Here is a 22,145-nt window from a genome sequence, read left to right as displayed (position 1 = left end):
TGAGCTAGAAAATTAGTTTTAGATGAACTCGACTAACTTCAAAAAGGCTTGCAAGAATTATTATGTGATTCCTAGTTTGAATATTGATTACAATGATTATTGAACGCTTTAAGTGCTGTTAAAACTCTAAGGAATTCACCAGAGTGAAGTCTTAATCATTTGTAGAAATTGAGTATTCAAATAAGTGAGTAGATACACCTTTTCAAGTATTTTGTATATGTAAAGCAAGCATGATTTATTGAAGTGTTTAGTCTTGCATGATTCAATACCATTTTTATGATGACTATTTAAATGTTTTGAATCCAATGATTTTAAAGAAGTTTTTCGAGTCTACTATATAGTTTTCAATAAAAAGGGACAAGCTCTTTTAATGGTTTCCTTCAAAATGAATTCAAATGATATAATGAGTATGAATTGCATGTATGCTTGGTGGATGTGGATATTCCCACCTACGAGTTTATGAATGAGTATGAAACGTATGCTTATGATGATGATATACTTGGTGGATGTAGATATTCCCACCTACGAGTTTATGAATGAATATGTAACGTATGCTTATGAATTTGTATGCAATGTATTTTTCCACGTAACTATGAGTTAACTATGAGAATGATTTATGAGCATGATTTGTATATAGTCATGAGATGAGATATGGATATGAAAGATCTTATACATGAAAAACCCAAGGTAGTGGGGATTTTGTCCGTTATCTGCTTTGAGTTGGGGCAAGTACCACTCAAATATGGGTGAGGTGAGATGCCACTCAAACAAGCTTTAGGAATCTAAAGTAATGGGGATTGGACCAATATCTGGTTCGAGTTGAAGTAGGAACCACTCACAGTTAGTAAGTATTAATGATTATTAGAAATATTCTAGAGGTTAGAGGACGATATGATTATGCTACATACATGTTTGAATGAATTAGTATGATCTGATATAGACACGGATATGATGAAATAGAGCTTAGTTCAATTGAAACTTAGCCTACTGGATAGTCTATTTGAATAGAAAGATTTTTTTTAGAATTAGAAAATGTAAGAAATTACACAAAAACCTAAGTTTTATACCTGAAGTATTGTTACATGAAGAACATGTATCGATACATTTAGGATAGAATATCTTAAGAAGCATTCTGTGTAAATAGTACCGATATATACGTCAAATGTATCAATTCATGCTTCACAATATAGTGTTTTGAAGTTGTTTTTTTAAGGTTTTTCAAAAGCAAATAACTCTTATTTCACTCTAAATGATTTACACAAGTGTGGTATCAACAAAATCCTTCAAAAAAGGTTTTAAACAATATGTTTCAAGAGTTTTGAAGAAAACAAAGAGATTTATGAATGACATGATTACGCAACTTATTAGTTATGAAAAACTCATTTTCTTGGCTTGTCCCCTTCTTTGTTGTGACTCACAGGTTAATTTTCTTTTTCTTTTTTTTTTGGTAGATTAATGAGATAGCTCTCTAGTAGCCAATGTCACAGAGATGCGATCCATTCTTTCTTGGTAAGTGTTCTAGCAACCACTTACAACTCAGAGGATCATGTCATGTTCCGCTGACGAGTCGGTCTTTATTTTTCTATTATATGATATATGTTGATGGATGATTATTTATGAGTTTGTAGTAATGAGTGGCAAAATGATTTACATGTTTTTAAATGCTTTGATAGTTACTAGTTATGATTGGCTCGAGAGCCTTACCTTTCACCTAAGGTTCTTATATTTATGATGAAATATTTGCATGAGTTATTAAAATCAGTTTCATTTAAAAAGAGTTTTATTTACACTTCCACACGTTGTGATGGCTCACCAGTTTCCTTGATGTTACAAATGACGATATGTGTGCATGTTATGTTCAACAAAAAATGACTAAGATGATAAATCCTAAATCAAAATTACCAAATAGAAATTATTAAATAAAAATATTTAAAGTTGAACATATTATAAATAAAATAAGTAAATAAAATAACCTTATCAATTATCATAATATGAAAATTGAGTTACTGATTAAAAGTTTTTTGCATAGAGAATGCTTGCAAGCAAAAAAAGTGTAAAACAATTGATTTTTCTTTTTGTTTTTTCAGCCTTTGGTAAAAGGAAAAAATAACAAGAGTAGGTGGTTGTGAGATTTTGGAGAAATGAAGTTTGAGAATAATTTTATTACAATAGGTTTCATTTTACTCTTATTAAAATTAGTTGTTGACTAAAGTTATGGGGTATCTCACCAAATAAAAAATTATTGTAATGGCAAAATTATAAAATTCTACAAAAATAAAATTATGTTAAAAAATTTTTTAAATTTTTGTAAAGATGAAATTATAAAATTTAAAATAATAAAAATTTTTAAATTATTAAAGAGAAGAGGGTGAGGGCCCCACTAGACGCACACACCAAGGCCTAATTTGAGTTGATAATTTTGTACAGTTTGTAATTTAAGGTTAAATATACTTTTATGAAATTTTTATTAAGTATAAAGTCAGATTTATTCAATCTTAATTATTCAAAGCAATTCTATGCAATTATTATGAATTAAGATTTAATTGTTGTAATTAAACCATGTCAAGTTTTAATTGTAACTTCAATAGAATCAAGTTCATGAGATCATTACTCTAGTGGAAATTGCAGGCGGATGATATTTTAGGTCAGTGGTTAATTTCTTATTTTAAGCATTTTGATTACGATTGCATTGATTTGAATGGGCTTTTGACCTTTTCTAATATTTGTTGATGTTGGTGATTGTTGAGAGACATATAAGGTGATGAACAATGAGGAATAGATACGATCATACCACTATCAATATTGATTAACAAATATTTATAAAAACTTGTTAATGTTAATTAAATTATTCTTTGAAAAATATGCATGATTTTTCAGGGTTTATACATTTAATTTCCTTTCTTGAATACTTTTCATCCTAGGAAGACAAAAGTTTGATATTAAATTTTGAGAGTGTAGAAGGTTGGGTTTTGTCATCTTGAAGTAGAATTAATATATTGATATTACTCGATTTGCAATAAATTTACCATTGTCATGGATTCTATAGTTTCAATGTTGTCTATGCGTCAACAGTTCTTTTGTTCTCCTCCATTAACACTATATACATCAAACAACATTTTCAATAGATATTAGTATAGGTAAGGGTTTAAAGCTAATCCTAATATATAATTTCACTTATAGAAAAAATGAACCAAAAAAAGAGAGAAAAGAAATACTACAACGAAGAGCTGATTAGTGAATACTGAACACCAATCAACAATAGTGAAGGAAATAATTTTCCATTCTCAATACTTTTCTGAACAAATGCTTAGTCAAGTGTTTCCTTAGCATTGGACAACTTTAAATGAGGTTCGCCGTGAGGTCGAGCACATACATATTTTCCCATTCTTAAGGTCAACGTGGACTTGTCCAAAAGAAAAGTCATCCTACACAACACGAATTGTTTTTGACTCTGGAATTATTCCTTTTCGTGCCTTAACGAGCCTCCAATTCCTTGTAAATGTGGTCATATTCATGAACAAGTACAGCAAACTATAATTTGTTTTTATCAAAATAAAAAAAACAAAAGTGTCATTAGAAAACATTCATATTCTTCAGGATCTTGCATCCGACCTTGTGTATCAATAGAAAGGAGAAATAGATATTGGCCTAGTCAATTTGTACCGGCACCAAGAACCTGGTCTTTTTCTTACATACAAAATAACAATGATGGAAGGCATAAACCATAGACAATTTGAGATGGATCATTTGTTTGCATATAATACACGAGATGGATCGTTTGACACAATTTTTGAAGATTATAGGCAGCATCCCTTAAGTTTTGGGTAAGAGATTGATGGAAAGAGTTTAGTTCCTGAAACAAAATTGTTGGTATTGTACACCATATTTGTATGATAAAACAACCAAGCAACCTGATGATATATGCTAATACACAATTAAGCATTTTCTGTAACATATCCCAAAGCGTACTTGTAATTGTTCCACAAATCTGTAACCACGGTTGAAATCATCTCGGAAAACCCTTCAGCAATCTCCGGTATGTCTGTCAACAACTCTTCAAGGGAAGTTCTCGTCTTCTCCACAAATGTACCAAAAGCTGCTCCGGAAACAGAAGCAGACGAAGTAACCGCTTCAATAAAAAGATCAAAACCAGAAGAGATAAGAGAACTGGTTAGCTCCATAATCAGCTCCAGGAAGTACTCCAAACATGCCTTGATGGCCTCCGCCAGTTGTTCTAACGCACCCTGGAGGGCTTCACCGGGTACCTTGAAAGCATGGATAAATAACACAAGAAGGTATGCTGTGGCGGAGAACATTAAGCGAGTAACCAGGTTTGCTATCGTGCTGACTATGCAAAAAAGAACTTTGAGGAAGAGAGAAAACATCCTTCTTCTGCTAATATTTCTGAGGAGCTATGAAAGAAGAAAAACTTGTAAAGGAAGGAAATGAAGAAGAAGAAGAAGAAGAGTAGTTTTCTATAGAACCTTCAATTGGTGCAAAATTTCCAGGGTGATGTAGGGAGGTATTTGATTAGTTTATAGACCATTGAAAGTTGAAACTTGGTGAGATGATCTGTTGCGCGTGGTATTATATTGAGTAGTTGTCTTCACTTCTTGGAAAGTCGATTAAACTAAATTACATTTGGCTTTCACATGGATGATTCTGACTAATTATTACTAAAATATAGACCGTATAAAAATAATTAGAGAGAAGAGTTAGTAAGCCATGTATGATGATGGAAGGTTCTCCCTTTCCTCTCATTGTAAGGTGCAGTCAATATCCAAATCAAAAGTAGCGCCCTTCCCAAGAAACGAGTTCTCATTTTGTTTTCTATGTTTGATTTCATAGGATTATACATAATTCGTTCATTGATTCAAATGCTGCAATGGTTCCATTAAGAATTCGAGTTTCGTATTGAATTCATTAAAGTTTAGAATATGTTAATCAAAGCTCGATTACATCAGACAAAAGGGTGGACTTAAAATTGCATAGTTCACAGCTTCCAAAGTCCTGCTGATTAATGTTTTAGAAAATGCCCTGTTGACTCAATACGCTTTAAAACCCTTACCAAGTCAACACTAGGTAACAATATCTAAATCGGAAACAGCATCAGATTTGAGTGAAACAAGATTTTAAAAGAAGTTTTTGAGAATCTAAGAACAGCAAGTTGCTTTAGAAGAAGGCGATCATCCATGTTAAACAGGTTACTTGAAGTGGATGGACAGCCTATCCAGGTTTCTAAGCAAGGGTAATTAGTTACTTGAAGTGGATGTGCTTCCAATCCAGGTTTCCATTCGGAGTTAAACAAACCGGTCAGTTCCAAACATCTTGCCAAACCAAACCGAGTTTTCTGGTTACCTGCATCCGAGTTTTGGATATTCAGACAACTCTAAGATCACTCTCAACGCCAACAATGCTGTAGAGTTCCTCTTCTGACCCCCATAACTACAGGCATATGACTTGGTAGAGTGAAATCAAGTTGCACCAAACCATTTGGCTAAATTAGAGTGAAATCAATTCACACCAAAGCATTTGGTCAATGATAACCGCATATGTCCAACCTCGGAAATATGAAATAAATACAGCAGCTTCAATCTTTTACAATAACGGTTATAAGATATTAGGATAGGACTCGGAGAATCCTGCTTTTGTAAGATCCTCAGTAGTCAGTACACAATTTATTCAGTCTGGGAGAAGAAAAAGAAAAATTATCATACTTCTTTTGTAGGACAACTATGAATCACTCAATCAGTAAAACCACGAAGGACAGAAAGAGAAAGATCCTAACAGCCGTTACATTAAAGATTAATCCAAGGAATTAATACAGCAGAACACTGTCAAATTCTTTACTTACACAATTCTCGAAGAGGCAATCTCAACCCATCTTCGAGACTCTCTGAACAAAAATAAAGCCCTCAGAATTCAAAATCATGCATTTACCCTTGACATTTTAATAGTTATGCCCTTGAGGGGAAACATTAACTACCACTGGTTTGCTAACTCTCAAATTTTGTCATCAACCACGTAGAAAATAAGTGCAAAACCTCATCAAAAACTGAGTAATGGTGATTGCTCCACTGCCGCAACGAGAGACAGTTGAAAAGTTGTATACTGTACATTATTTATAATACCAACTTATAGCTATACAAGGCAAATTGCTGGGTGCTTGCAAACCAAAGCAATGAAGCAGAAAATATACATCCTCTGTACAAAGAGACTTTACTCAAACTGCTATGTCTTTTTTAATTCCTCCCCCTATCCAATCAGTTGTCCTTCAGCTTATACACGGTGTCAACATATTCTTCTATGTCCCAAAGGAAAGAACCGAATGCAACAGCTTCCAAAACTAACCTCTTCAGGCTTGAAAAGGATGTCAAAATCACCTCACCAGTCTCCAGCACACCTGTCTTCTCATCTCCAAAGAGTGCGCAGCTATGCTTCTCAATCAAATTTATGGCCTCTTTGGATTTCAGTTTGGCACATCTCTGCAATGTCTCAGGGTCAAATCCCATCACGTAACACCTTAATTCTTCGAGATTCTTTTCCTGTCTACCTGGCCCTTGACCCAATGAAACAGATTGCTGGTCACTAACATGGCCAAAGACCAGCCTTTTAAATCCACAGGGCAACAGATCTGGAAACTGAAGGGAGTTCCTACGACTCAGACGGTCTTGATGAGCCAAAGCTAGGCATTTTTCCAGTTGGTATCTAGAGGAGGCAGATTTGAGAAAGTAACCATACAAGATGGAGGCTGCATAAACTCGGCCTAGTTGGAGCCGTTGGATCTCAGTAGTAGCCCAGTTGTCTGTGACACTGGAGTTTGCTCTCAATCCAATAACAGTACTGACATGTTCCCTAACCATCTCCAAAACCTCAAGGTTATGTATAGACTCTAGCTCCCAATCTTTTGAAGGCCATATCTCAAGTCTACCATTGTAAATGCATCTGGAGAGCTTTGGAACCAAAGGTACTCTGATTTCAGAGAATTTGTAGAAGATTAGGATATACATGACATCTTCCACAGCAGCTTGGCAGTAGTGTTCTTTCAGTTGAGCAATCCTTCTGGCATTAAGGAAAATCTAATTAGGTCACAAAAGAAAAAACAAAAGAGATTGTTATATTAACCATCTACAGAGTCAAAGGATCCAACATACGAATTTTGAGGTATTTCAATGGCAGCTCATTCATTAGAGTGATAATATTGCCAGCTTAAATAACACCTACTTCATTCTATTACAACCATCGCCTGGGTTCATCGTAAAACGTTTCAAGCCAGGGATTGGGCGAGCTCCCTTTCAGCAGAAGACAATTGCCATTGTGCCAGAAAGTCTAATTGATATCACCATGAAACAGTAAATACAATAAACTTCTTATCTAATCCAAGCCAACTGAAGAGTTCCACAAACAAACAAGTACAATTTTCAAGTCAACTTATGATCATACCATGAACTTAAAAGAGAAAAGAGAAGATTACAGTTATAACTAGTTACATATTTAAGGGGAATAAAGGGATAAAATCACCAATATAGTCTAAATAATATTTCAAAGTTCAGTTAAATCATAATATAACCAAAAATTATTGTTTCCTTTTGTACTCAACAACAATAGAAACAGGGGAAGAAGTATACGATAAGCATGTAACCAATGCATTATGTACTTCCACTCTATTGTTAGACAAGATTTAATTGCATCAAAGTCAAGAACTTAAAACTTGTTAAAACCCATTTATAGGCTGCCTTTGTGAAACTCCTATGAAATGAGAGTTTTTGTCTGCTTATAAATATCATAGCCTTTCTTGAGCTTTCCATAGTTTAAATTACAAGTGAAAATAGCACCCGAGCATTTGGTTCATTGGTTGGTGCATGATCCCCTGTTTAAAGAATAGGGTTCAAATCCCCCTTCCCCCAAATTCAAAATTAAAAAAAAAATACAAGTGAAAATAGAATGCACACAATTAAGGAACCTAGGCAAAATTTTTGGGGTAAAGAACTGAACACTATGCTTCAATAGTATATTTGTTCAGCCCTGAGACTAATAAGAGAATGAAGAAAGCCCAATTACTAGCTATAGCCATGGCAAAGATGAGCCCACTGTTAGTTATGTTAGTGATTTTCACATCAAATAGATGTTACTTTCAGCAACCTTATCTAATTATGGCATGTGGCATTGCTACTCATCTTTGCCAAGTGATCTTCACTTCAACTAGAGCATCAGTTGGGAAATATTTAAGTAGGAATATATCCATCGGTAATGCATTGTGGAAAGAAAATATAGATGGCTTCTTTAATAGTAAAGTACTATGAGAGACAGAAGTTGATAAACATGGAGGATATACACAAAAAAAGATGAATGCAAAATAAATAAATGAGCAAATGATACATATTAAATGGGTTCAAATGCCCAAATAGATGTTGCAATGCCGATCAAGAGATTAAACCAAATACCATTGGTAATAACACTATGACCCTAGGAAATTACGGTCAAACAACTCTCTCGATAGGCTTAGCATAGCCTTAGAATCAGTCAATCTACAAGGTATTAGTTAAAAAGACATCTATATAGCACAAAGCTATTATAGACACAGCTATAGCTGAACCTTCTTCATACCATATTTTCCGTATCACAACTAATCCATCATTAATGACTTTGTTTTGTCATTTACATTTTTCACGAGTTTCTTCCAAAGAAAACACCAATCAAAAGAGACTTATTATTATCTGATGGATCTCATTTAGTAGACCAAGGGTACAAATGATTTAACAACTCATTCGAACAAGGGATTTGAATTTGATTGGAATCAAAGAGACATAATTGTTAAATCAACGTTGACTTTTTTCCACACATGATCTACTAAATTAGACCCATCACATAATAAAAGCTCTATTCCACTGCACAAACATTCTAATCGTCATTTGCAAATAAAAAGTTCCCAAGTCACAACTTATCAACAGCAAATAAACCTTCAAAGAACAATAAAAAAACATTAAACAAATTTTTTAGTAAACTTAAGAAACCCAACTGTTATACAAACCTGTGCAGACAGGCTTCATCGGAAGCAGAGCTGAGAAACATACGAGCGACGGCAGCATCACGATCACCGGCAAGTTGTTTAAGTTCATCGGCAGCGGCGAAGTGGAAGAGCTGTCGCTGGTTCTGAAGAACACTGCTTAAGAACTTTCCAGGAGCGGACCTCGGCTCAAGCGGAGCATTCAAGCTGCTAAAATCACAGTGGCTGGCACCGGCGCTGGCTTTGACCGATGGTACCTTCCCGTTATTGAAAGGAGTAGAAGTAAAGCCAGTACTAAGCGATCTCCGGTGGGTAAAAGTGAAGTTGGAAAGTGAATTCGGAGGGGTAAAGATGTGGGGCCCCTGCGAATTTTTTACCGCGGATGGTAAAAAAGATGAGAGAGAAGGGGCTTTGTGGAGGGAGAGACTATGGTCCATCAACTGTGTATGGGAACCCCAAAGAGAATTTGCTGAGAGTATCGTTTTGTAGGCAGGGCAGTGGAGGGCAGGGGAAGGGAAGGGAGGGAGAGGCTTATTGGCTTATGGCTTTTACGATCGTTTTTAAAGATGCCATTTGGATAGGGTTTTGAAGACTTTATCATTGTTTTTGGAAAGGACAAAAAAAAAGAAAAAAGGAAAGATTGCTATGGTAGCCTGAGGTGGATGTGAGTGTATGTACACCTTGCCACGTGGAGAAAAGGGTTGGCAGCAATTGGACCAATCTTTGAGATCATCCTTCCGATTGGAAGGACAATGGCCGAGAAAGGTCCCAAAATAGAAAAAAAGGCAGTGGAATTTGTTAAAGGTCTGATCAAACTTTGCGGTTTTGAGTAAGGTTCAATGAACTTTGATTTATAAGAGCTAATGCAAGAAAGATAAAAGAGGAAATTTTGATGGGGATAAGATAAGAAGAAGGAAGAGGAAGAGAGGGGACAAAATGGACACCGCAATCACATTTTTAATCAAGGAAAAGGAAGCCAGAGCGCCCATTGTATTTGCGTTTCTTACACTTCGTCATTAAGTTTGACGCATTTGTCATATAATAATTGAAAATGTTGGTGGTTTTGATAAGTACGGTTATGTTATTCTACTAATGTTGTCCGTTTATGATTGCTCTATCTGACCATTCAATTGTTTTTTCTTTTTTCCTTTGTAAGGATAAAATCTTCAACCTTCACCAATAATTATAACCACTTGATAATATAAATTTGATCTTGTATAAACTTATGATTTACGTTCAATTCTTTTCTATGTTTAAATAATTTTTTACTTTTAATTTATAACTTTTCATTATATCTCTAGCTTAATCACTAAGACCTAGTTTCGTATTGCTGTTACGATTATGCAAAAAATTTCACTAATCCAAAAAATTATCTTTGAAAAATGTTGTGAAGGATTAGTGTTCATTTTTTTTTTGAAATTTTATTTGTAAAATTAATTTTTTTTATTTTTTTTAACTTATCTACTTTTTAAAAATAAAAAATCAGAGTCAAATTAAATTTTAAAAAGCTTTTAAAAAATTATTTTTTAAAAAACAAAATCTAAAAAATATATATTCAAGAAAAGTTTCAAGAGAGGAATTTTCTTTCCTATTCTTTTAAAAACATGCTAAATTTTTAGGAAAAATTTCTTTTTATTTCAAAAAAATACTCATTTATTAAAAATAATCTCAATATTACCCTCTCATAGTTAGAGCTTATATAAAGTTATTTATTCAATACCCATTATAATAATTTTAATCAAAATTAAAATTTATATAAGTTTTGACAAATAGCTTATTTATTAAAAAAAATTTATCAAAGTAAATTTATCAAACAATTTTAATTTAATTTTAAAAGTTATTACCTTTCATAAAAGCTTCATAATAGTTTTTGAACCTGTTTCGCCTAGTTTTTTTCTAACTTCTTTTATGAGAAAAAATAACTTTTAGAATTAAGCTGAAGTTGTTTGGTAAATTTTTTTTATAAGTTCTTTTTTATAAATTATAATTTTAATTTAAATTATTATAAAAATTTTTTGAGAGGGTAATATTATAATTATTTTTAACATATGAGCATTTTTTAAGACTAAAATAAAAATTCTCCTATATTTGAAAAAAAAGAAAAGAAAAAGCTCCTCCTAAGAGCTTTTCCTAAAGTTTTTTTTTAATTTTATTTTTTAAAAAAAGTTATATTTTTAAAGTATTTTTTAAAATTTATGTTTGATCTGACTTTTACTTTTAAGAGATAAATAAATTAAAAAAAATCAGGTCAAACAAGTATTTTAAATTAAAAAAAATAGACCAAACAGATATGGTATGAGATTTTTCAATGTTTGACATTAATATGAAAATATTCTATGAAAAATTAAAATATGTAATGGAGCATGATTATGAAAAGTAAAGAATGAGTAATTTTCTTGTATTTTTCAGAAGTTATTATTAAGATATAACAAAAAAAATTTGAAACTTAATTTAAAAAATGTACGTAAAACCAATTTTTTTAAATTTCTAAAAAATTATGTTTTCAAATCATAACTATATATATTTTTTAACGTACTAATTTTTAATTTTAAATTCAAAATCTTTAAGTAATTAAAAAAATAATTTTAGAATTCAAAAAATTTTATTAATATTTTGATCGTTCTATATTTAAATGGATTTTTGATAACAGCGAATGCTTTTGCTGTTTTTTTGCCACTCAGCGTTCTTGAGCTGAAAACATTTTTTAACGTCACAAATGGCAACGGCAGAGGTAAATGGACCTTAACTATTTTTTATTGTCTCTTAAATGGATTCCTAACTTGCAAATACACTATTGATATCAAGGACTTTGTTCCTCCACCTGAGATTCCAACTCTACTTGCCAGCTTGACTTTTTTATTTATTTATTTTTGTTTACTATTTATTTTTATATAATAAATAATATATCGTTTTATAGAATCTATCCATACAATAGTAGTAATAATAAACAAAAAGATAAATATTAAATAAAAAATACTTTCATATTTGGATGATCTTACGCATGCCCTTCGAGGTCCAAGCCTAACTTGGCCTCACCTAGGCTATGCTCAACTAATCTAATAGGTAATTTTAATGCTTTCATCAAACATGCATATCATGATACAATGTTTTATTATCAATGAATTTTCTTAAGGATGTCAATGGGTGCCTTATTATAAAGTACTTGTGAATATTCAATCCAATTATATAAGATTAAGGTATCTTATAACTGAATTTGGGGTAAAATTCAAGTAATAATTTCACTACCCATACCTGGTTCAGGTGAGGTTCAAGTACCACCTCTTGGGTACCTAATACCTGAACCTCATTATATATATATATATATATATATATATATTAATTTTATATAATTAAAGATAAATTCATATTATTAATTAAATTAATTCATGAAACTATGATGATTAATTAACTTGTAATATCTTTTAATACATATATTTTATATATTGTGTTAATTTATAAAGAATACAAGCACTATTATATATATTTTTAGTATGTATACTTTAAATATAAACATGTTTACTTTCTATTTTATGTTAATGTTATAGAAATTATAATTTAAAAAATTAATTTTTATAATATATACTTTTGTATATATAAACTTATAAAATATACACCTAAAAATAAATTGTAAAATTAGAATAATTTTGGAATATAGTTATTTTTTTTTAATTTCATAGCTTTGATTGCTGAACATGTTTTGAATACAAGTACTATTATATAACGCATGCACTAGATTATCCATGATGGATCGGATTCTACACTTCATTGTTAGTTTAACCATATGACCCATAGTTAGTAAACATTCAACCATCTTTTATGAGGATTTTTGGTTCATCCACCACATTAAGTTGCAAATCCCTATAAACCTAGCAAACTTCATCTTTGTGGATATGAGAAAGATTGTGACCGAGTCTAGAACAAGTCTACTTTATGGTCAAGTTGTAAGCCGAATTCTTAAGACATTTCAACATTGACATTTTGTCACATCCCATATCCGAGACAAGATCGGGGCATGGACTTACATGGGTATAGCCAGCTAGGCCCAAGCAAGCCTTATGCATATCATATGTTCGCTTGTCATCCACCACAATTATACATCAACACAACTATTAAAACATAGTCACAACATTATTGAATTTCTTAATATAATGTGTTGATCATTAATCATATAGTCATTACATACATACCATCACACAACCATGGAACTTCTCAACATAAAATATGGTTTCTAGTTCATATCATAACAATATTCACATTTATACAGTCATTTAAGCTTCGGCACACATTCCGTGCCTATATCTCTTATGGTTTGTGCACCATAGTTTCAATATTAATCCACACCCAATTCTAAGGCTTAACACAATATTCAAAATGAATAAAAAACATAAGTATATTTATTACATCACTAAGTATCCTTTAATAGCAACATTCAAAAGACTTGACTCAACACTGTGCATATTGTAGTGGCACTCAAGGTCTAGCAGGAAGGCATTATCACACTCACTAATTATGAAGTAAGCTATTCCTCTACAAGGTGCCTAGCCAAGCAGGGTACTGATCTCTAAAAAAAATATAAGGCAAAATAACAAATGAGTCACGAAGACTCTGTAAATGGATACAAGGAAAGGGACAAGCTAAAGGGAAGAGTTTTAGCTCATATCATCAATTTGTAATAAGCATGCATCATTGCATAAACATAGATTTCTCTTTTAAACCTTGGAAACAAGACAGTTGTAAATCTAACAACATTTGATCATAACAAATATCACATTTCATAAGTTATTTATGCAATAAAATATTGAGCATATATAAAATCATGTACACAAAAATCAAAGATGTTATTCATTATTGGGTATTAGTTCCCTCATAAAGGTTATACCATATTCTCAATTCTTGTTGTTAGGCTTATAGCGATTCGTACTTGAATCACATCAAATCTAATTTTAGGATCTATCACATAGTAATTCCATCCATAATTAGTGAGTTAATAATCATTCTCATAGAACAATTCAATTTGTCACAATGTCGTACTCATATATTGTATAAACAATGCTCATATCATGATTAGATGGAATTTCCCATCACCAAAAGAATCAATCTCGCAAGAACATCAAGACCATGGTCTAAGGTCCCTCATAACCACCTTTTGAACCATATGAATCAATATGCCTCAATGGACTAGAACCCTTCAACACTACCCAATATATCAAACCCAGCATTGTTATGATGGACTAGAGCTCTTCAACTCTGCCCCATTTACCATCTCCTCATCATGCATGATAAGTTTTGAGATCTTAGACTTCGTCTTTTGACACCATACTCTCCACACATCATCCTCCACAATAATACATTCATCCAATATTTCAAATATAACGTTCACACATTAACTGTATCAAAATAACCATTCATAATCACAAGTGCACAAAAATCAATGGGCAACATCATACTCAATCAACAAAGCCAACATGTATATGGGCTATCAACATCAATATTTCCATATCATTATCAAATAAGGGATATCATTTTTTCACACACGTCTTTTGATGTACACTTGTCATTCCACCTTTATCATATCATGGAAGAAAATTTTGAAGAGAAAACATTTGAAAATACTTATCCCTCTTGTTCAAAACTACTATATAGTTACATATTTTCTTATATAATAGATTGAAAACTTCTTCCAAAACATTTTAAACATGCAATGGTAAACAAATTAGTCAAAATATGCTCACTTTATATATCCAAAATACTTTAAAAAATGTACCTAATCACCTTGACAAGAAGCATATTCTTTTCCTTAGTTTCGAGTCATCAAAATCTTATTCATCAACGCTCGAGCTCTAACAATCACCTAACAACATAAATACTAATGTTGTCTAATGTTCTACATACGCAAGTATACGTATTGAACAGATAATATAATAACAAGTAGAGCGTCAATCCCTCAAGGAATTGATATAAAATTTCACTAATTATTAAAATTAATACAACGTAGTCTTATCCAAATAAATAAAATCAAGTAACTAAATAAATTATAAATTATCTAAATCTAATTAACAAGAATTTAAACTAAAAATCAAAGAAGTAATAGAATTGGATAAAAATAAACTTAAACAAGACTGAGAATACAGTATCTCTCACACTACATCTAAATCTTACCTCTTTCTCTCTTAACTTATTTCAATGGGTTGAATTGCTAACCTAAAGTCATCAATTATTTACAAGGCTTTGTCAAAACTTTTATAAAAATATCTATTTTAATCAAAACACTATATCTCTATGTGTATTGAAATTAAAACACACTCATTAAGTTCAGGCTCTATTACTATCTACATACGACATATAAGTATATTCTATTCCATATACAAATCAATTTATCCATCTAAGCAAATAAATATTATCATATGCTATTCCAATTTTAGCTTACTATCTTTCTCAAGTTATGTTCAGGTTTCCAAATCAATTTAATTGATGATTAAGCAATTAAAAGCGTTAAGAACAAATTAGAATAAACAATTCAATTCCATCAAAAATATGCAAGAAATAGATTAAAAATTTAGACTACATCTAAGTTTAGATGCCATCCTAAAGGAAAGAAATTAACTACTCATAATTACAATTATAAATAAAAACATATGAAGTTTAACCATTAACAGTTACAAGAATAGTAAAAATTAAAGAAAAAGAAAAAACAAATATTGGCAACCTTAATCTTCAATCTTCAACCACAACTTCCAACTTCTTGAATCTCTTTAGGGTTGTCTTAATACGGCTAACTTTTCCTTCGAGTCTCTTTAAATACTACTAACTTAACATAATCTTCTTAATTTTACCTGCTTGGCTTTTAATATGGGTTTAGAATAATTCTAGAACCCATAAAACAATAATCAGCCCACAACCTTTTCTTTTTTGAACTAATTCTTTAGATTTTTCTTCTCAATGCGGCAACACAGCCCCTCGATGTCACGACACTAGCCTACCTTTAAGTCTTCTCTTGCTGACTGTTGCACTTTATCAACTTCCAATGCGATTTTCTCCATCGTCAAGGTAGAACTAGGTAAAGAGATCCCATGAAATTATAGCTCTATCTTGTATCTTTCTAATGGTCCAAAAATCATGTCATTTGGACATTCGAATTTGAAGTTATGGTCGAAACACTGAAACATATACAAGTCGGGCCTTGGTCCTTTTATCACCTTTGTTCACCGATTTGAAGTCTTATTCCTTAGAATCCTAGAAAAACATAGAAACTAATAAATAATAATTAAACCAAATTAAATAAAAAACATAGCATAAAATAAAATAACTTAATAAAAGTAAACTAATTGAAAAAATAACAAAATCCTAGTCTAAACTCAAGAACTTAGCTAGCTTTTAAGACCAAAATGAGACAAAACAATTCTATAAAATAGAATTATCACCTAACACAAGTTTCTAGTTTTCAACAAAAACCTATTTTTGGAACTAGTAAATTTATTGAAAATTCTTCCTTTATGTTCCAATAAATTTTCATACTTCAAGCCCAATCCATAAATGAGCAACCTTAACTATCCTTAGTTGAACAACTTCCTTGAAGAGCAAACCCCAAAATCTATAGCTCAAAAATAGATCTAAATGAGCTGAAATTAGAAAATCCTAGTGTTAGGTCATACCTATGAGATTTAAACTCAAAAATGCCAAATCTTATCTTGGATTTAAATTGGAAGGTTGAATCTTTTTCTAATGGGGTTTTGGGAGGTTGGAATAAGGTTTGGATAGTGTTGGGAGGAGTTGGAAGCACAAGAAGTGTAAAATGAATTTTAGGGCTCACGTTAGGCTTTATATATGTTTTCCACGTAGGAGCCAAAGAATAGATTCTTGACTCCAAGAACTGACCTTTCACACACCTTGACTTACAATAACTGACTTCTCAATTTATTAGAATTGACTTTTTAGAATTCCAGACTTGCAAGAATTGACTTCTTAATTTCCAAGAATCAATTCTTTATTCCAAAAGCTATTTTAACTTGTAAGAATCGATCTTTCCTTACTTGAGGTCAATTCTTGACAATTCCAATAGCTATCTAAGGTGCATGTACACCATGGAATTGACCTCTCTTGCCCTAGAATTGATCCGACAAGCTTAGATTTGTAAAGATTGCCTTTCTTTGGTCATCATTTCATATCATACTCTCATCCAATCATATTACATCAACTATAACATCATCGTATCAAGAAATCCATGCTAATATAAGTGGAAAAACTTATCCAATATCCAACTTGGTATTAAATCATAATTCATTCACATAATCCACAAGCCATCATATTAAAGATAAATCAATATCTTTGGATTCCTCTTTCACCCATTTTTGCAACCATCATTTTCCCATGAATGTTACTCACAATACAAAGAGATTAAACACCAAATGATAATAACCTTTCATTGATAATCATCACCAATGTACAATCCATAAAATTTAAAATTTTTATCAATTTCCATTATAAAAAAAATCGAGGTTTCACACATTTCGTTGGACTTTTTGATATCTCAACCTAGGATTAGACATCTTGATCGAGGAACACTTTTAACAATGAAGTATGTTGAAAACATTGCTAATGGTACTTAGGTTCATAAATGGGGATGTCAAGATTATCATGGTGATTGTGATGGTAATGAGGACACTCTTCCACATGCCCTGTCTTAACCTACACTAGTTAAACCATTATCAAGTGCTATGCCATCTTCAGCTTCCGCCTTTCCTAGCAACATTTTGCCCATTGAAGATGCTTACAATACCTTACTTGCTAGACTTGATTTGATGAAGACCAAAATCATGAGCACTTGTGCTGCTATGAGGTCTAAAATTAATAATAATGCTAACCACCTAGATCTCCATAAATACACTATTAAAGCGAGATTTGATGTTGCAAATCATGCCATGACCTCTCATTTTAATGATGTCAATTAGCACATTTAAAAGATGTTACAAAACCAAGAATCCATGGGAACTCATATTGTACAATTCCTCTCCAAATAAGGGTTTTGGTAATGCATGGATGACTTGCATCTTCACTTTCACATCCGTGTAATGCATGCATCTCATGTTCATATTTCTATAGTTACTTACTTGCCTTTTAAACTCATTGATTATGCTAAATTTTCCTTGTTACATATTTATATATAACATGATCTTTTTTGTTGTCTATTGCTTGTTTGACCCTTTGTTAAAAATGTTAGCTTAATGAACAAGTGGCAAGAATGTCCAAAAAGAGAGTGAATTGGACTTTAAAAATTTTGGAATATTTGAAGTTGATAGCTATAGTCGACTATGAGGATTTATTAGTTGATCATAAACCAAATAATCATTTTGAAGACTTGTTAAAGAAGTCCTTTGAAAAGCTTTGATGAATATGCCAAATCTAAGCAAGTCTACACCAGCAAATATAAGCCAAAGATTGCTTTTGAAGTGCTTAAAACATCTTTCTAATGTGAATCAAGTATAAGAAGCTCAAAAATAATTTTTCAGTAAAACTTCTTAACAAGTAATAAACAAGTAATGAAAGCAAAAGAAGATTTAACAAAGAAATAAGTCAAGATATGAAAGCTACAAATAAGAACACAAGCAATTCACAAGATTTGTTTTCTTGAAATCAAATGCAACAAAATAAAGCAACAATAAAAATGAAGACACAAGTGTTTTAATATAAGTTCGGCTTTCTCGAATGCCTACATTTTCTTCCTTAACAAGCTAAAAAGTTTCAAATCCACTAAAGGAAATGTGCTTTTGAAATGGGATCAAGCATTAAACCCTTACAAATACTTTTTTGTGGAATTAAGTGATAATCCTTATAATGACTTTTTTTGAGCTCAACCACAATCTAGAAATTTCTTTTTAACAAGGGCAAGCACAACCCTTACAATTGCCTTTTTTTTAATAGCAAGCATAACCCACACTAACTTTTCAAGGCTAAGTTAGAACCTTTACAAGAATGATTACAAAGAATAGCAAGAGTGCCTCTAGGAAGTGGATTTTGCAAGTTAAGTATAAAAGAGGAAAAATGCCTACATAATGGCTATAAAGATTGGAGTGAGACCAAAAGTGAAACTTCAACACAAGAAGGCTTGGTTTTGCTTGGTTTTTCTCTTTTTCCTATTCAAGATTTTGATGTTATAGAGTTTTGCCTTGTTCTCTCTCCTTCCATACTTTGACATGTTTCCAAATGGTCCATTTTATAGTTGAATAAGTCTTGGAGCCGTTAGAGATGATTAAAGCAAGAAACTAACCATTTTCCATTTGAATTTTATGTATAATAGTCATCTCTAGTTAAGTGTGGAAGTTCTTTAGTCGATCCACTTCTGGAAAGCTTGTCATTTTAAGGTCTATAATTGATGGGTTGATTAGGAGGCTCATGGGGTCTACTGGGCTTCCAAAAGTTTGAGTTTTCTAGTCTTCAATGCCTTAGGGTCGATTAGCGCTATTCATTTTTGAGATTTTGTGACCTTTCTACCATAAGGTCGACTTGGGTGGCTGTAGGGTCAACTAAGCCTTCATTTTCTTCAAGTTCTCCATATGTTTTACCTCTGGATCGATTGGCCTTGCTCTAGGGTCAATTAGAGCTTTATTTCTTTAAGGTTCGTTCTCCATTTGGCATGTAACTTCGACTATATCTTCCTTGTGATCAAATATTGAGTGGTGACTAAGTTTTTTGACTTGAAACAAGCTTAGTGTTGTGTACATTGATGATCTTTAAATGCTTTTAAATAAACTCCACCACTTGTGAACTTATCTTGCAACTTTAACATCTTAAAGATGAATGTTGAAAGATCATAAAAAGAGCTCATTCAAGCAAGTTTAACACTCATACAATTAAGTCATTTAAGCTTGTAGACATTGGTGAAGTGAGTGTTTGAGAGTTTAATAACTTTAAGAAGTCACACAACAAGAACAATCAAGCTTGTAATTATGTAAGAACGAATGTATCAGAGTTAAATTATTTCAACCACTCAAATAATATTTAGGCAAATTATGATCATTTTATCATAATCAAAACTATAATCATTTTAAAGCTAACACCCTCGTTTCTTTTCACTTGCATCAATGGATAATCATATTGCTCTTAGTGCTTATATATTTGATGATTTTCACTAACCTTTGTCATTTGAGCTTTAAAATTATTAACGCCCGCACTTCGATACCTTTTTTATATAACAAAAAGGGGAAGAAGGTTTATAAGCACATTTGCAATGCTTTAGTACTCAAGTTACAATTTAAACTTTCTCTGAAACTTTTTGAAAATTAATACATAGGTTGAAAGGGAGAAATTCCATTTTAAAATCATTTCAAAACCTTTTTCATTTCAGCTTAAATGATTTCAAACAAGGGTTGGTTGACTAATATAATTAAGGGGAGTTTTTAAATGCAAATTATGCTTAAGATTTTGTCATATCGAAAAAAGGGAAATTATTAGCCTTTAAAATGACTTATTGAAAATATTACATTGATTGAAGTTTGATCACAAGCATTTGAAATGATTTGATTCATAGTTTTAATCCCCTAAGGTCTTAAAAAATGTTTAACAAGTCCTTTATGTTTAGAAGAAATAAAAAATCCTTCAAACATTGAGTTCTCAACTAAAGGAAACAAAGAGCAAACATGTCACTAGTCTAAGATCGGCTCCAACTCTTTCATACTCAATCCTGCATGCACAAATTAAGAAAGAATAAAGAAAAGCCTTGGTTTAGGATCGATTTTAACCATGATACTTGATCCTAAGGTAGAAAGCTAAGAAAAAGTGAAGAAAGCTCAAAAGATCGACTCTAAACAAGCCATACTCGATCCTAGAAGGAAAAAAATAAGCTAAGAAGCCCCTAGAAGCTTAGAGGATCAACCTTCACATTACCATTCTTGATCTTAGAGGAAGAAAAGAAAAAATGGGGCAAGCCTCGAGATGAAGATAGACTTTCACTTTAAAAGCTTAATCATTCAAGCATAATTTTGAAGAAATTCAAAATCAGGATTGGTTTCCCTTCTCCTTACTCGATCCTAAAGATATAGTAGGCATGCATTTAATAATCCTAATGGCTACTTTTTCTCTAACTTGTCTCTAACGATTCTAATTTCTTAAGATGGTATAAAAAGGACTTTCCATTCTTTGTAAAGCAAGAGAAGACTCTGAAAATCATTCCAACACTTGAGAAAAGATTCAACTTCAAGTACTCCCCTCTTACACCTCATTTAAGTCTTCCTTCAAAGCATCCAAAGCAATTATTGAGCTACTTTTTTCTAATATTCATTGTACCCATTCTCTTCAAGCTTAAATATTTAGCTTATCAGCCTTTAAGAGGCATTTTTTGCTACACTCTCTTTGTAAACACTTTGTAAAAATTCTAACTTAGCTTTGAAAAGTTATTGTGAGTTATGCTTGCTCCCATAAAGGGCATTGTGAGGATTGTGCTTACTCTTGTAAAAAGGCATTGTGTGTGTTATGCTTGAGTCCGTGAAAGGTGATATAAAGGTTACACTTAAACTTGTTAAAAAGTATTTTTCACGGTGAATTTGAAACTCCTTAATGAGTTAAGGGAGAGGACGTAGACAAGAAGGGCAAACCTCTATAAAAATTCTTATATCTTTGTGCCTTTTTTTTCTTTAGATTTTATTGCTGCAATTTACTTCAAGAAAATCAATTTTATTGCTGCAAACTTATTTCAAGAAAGCCAAATCCCTTGTCTTCAACTCAAGTGGTGAAACTTGTTTCAAAGAAATTTAACTTTTACTAAGTTCATAAAGATTTTTCAAAATGGCTAATTCACCCCCCTTTGGTCTTGTTCATATTAAGCTAACTACACTAACAATCTTGTTGGCGTACGATAGGGTATATTGGATCCAAATCTATTAATATATGTATAAAAGCAAGGGGTGCTACTTAGTTAGCCATTAGAATTAGTTAGCAATAGTTTTCAGAGAAACAAAATATCCTTTTAAAAAGAAAGAAGCATGAATCCCTTTAGAGGCGAGACACTTGAATCGTTTTTGAGGTACATATATCTTGATTTATAATTTTCTTATGGATCCCTAACTTTTCTATTAGATAACAATTGTTGTTATTGAATTATAAATAAAAATTTTGCATTTATCGTAGACAAAAAAACTAACAGTTA

At 31.8% G+C, this 22,145-nt stretch overlaps 2 protein-coding genes across 3 annotated transcripts; both read right to left on the bottom strand.

The window, feature by feature from the left end:
- Positions 1-3,723: 3,723 nt before the first annotated feature.
- Positions 3,724-4,530, bottom strand: LOC149527658 (uncharacterized). The gene has a single exon (XM_089782476.1). It carries the CDS (start codon positions 4,383-4,385, stop codon positions 3,936-3,938), a length of 450 nt encoding a protein of 149 aa, XP_089638602.1. The 5' UTR covers positions 4,386-4,530; the 3' UTR covers positions 3,724-3,935.
- Positions 4,531-5,765: 1,235 nt separating this feature from the next.
- LOC110408937 (phosphoserine aminotransferase, putative (DUF760)) lies at positions 5,766-9,567 on the bottom strand. Of its 2 annotated transcripts, none has more exons than XM_021418092.2 (2): positions 9,032-9,567; positions 5,766-7,059 (listed from the first exon to the last, which is right to left on the bottom strand). In XM_021418092.2, the coding sequence occupies exons 1-2, from the start codon at positions 9,442-9,444 to the stop codon at positions 6,264-6,266; spliced, it is 1,209 nt and encodes a 402-aa protein (XP_021273767.1). In that variant the 5' UTR covers positions 9,445-9,567; the 3' UTR covers positions 5,766-6,263. The 2 variants fall into 2 exon arrangements, with proteins under 2 accessions (XP_021273767.1, XP_021273766.1); XM_021418091.2 differs by having other exon boundaries at positions 5,766-7,062; positions 9,032-9,565.
- Between the last annotated feature and the right edge of the window lie 12,578 nt (positions 9,568-22,145).

The sequence above is a fragment of the Theobroma umbraticum genome, unplaced genomic scaffold, assembly GCF_002168275.2.
Source record: "Theobroma umbraticum cultivar Fairchild unplaced genomic scaffold, ASM216827v3 scaffold_44.0, whole genome shotgun sequence".
In the NCBI taxonomy this organism is placed as follows: domain Eukaryota; kingdom Viridiplantae; phylum Streptophyta; class Magnoliopsida; order Malvales; family Malvaceae; genus Theobroma; species Theobroma umbraticum.
Note: the sequence above shows the minus strand (reverse complement) of the source record. Positions and strands in the feature narration are given on the sequence as shown.

What these genes read in the sequence shown, in the direction of transcription:
- LOC149527658 (XM_089782476.1), bottom strand. Translation starts at nt 4,385, where the DNA reads ATGTTTTCTCTCTTCCTCAAAGTTCTTTTTTGCATAGTCAGCACGATA.
- LOC110408937 (XM_021418091.2), bottom strand. Translation starts at nt 9,444, where the DNA reads ATGGACCATAGTCTCTCCCTCCACAAAGCCCCTTCTCTCTCATCTTTT. An exon ending in GATGAAGCCTGTCTGCACAG is followed by an intron (nt 7,063 to 9,031) that starts GTTTGTATAACA and finishes CCTTAATGCCAG; the next exon opens with AAGGATTGCTCAACTGAAAG.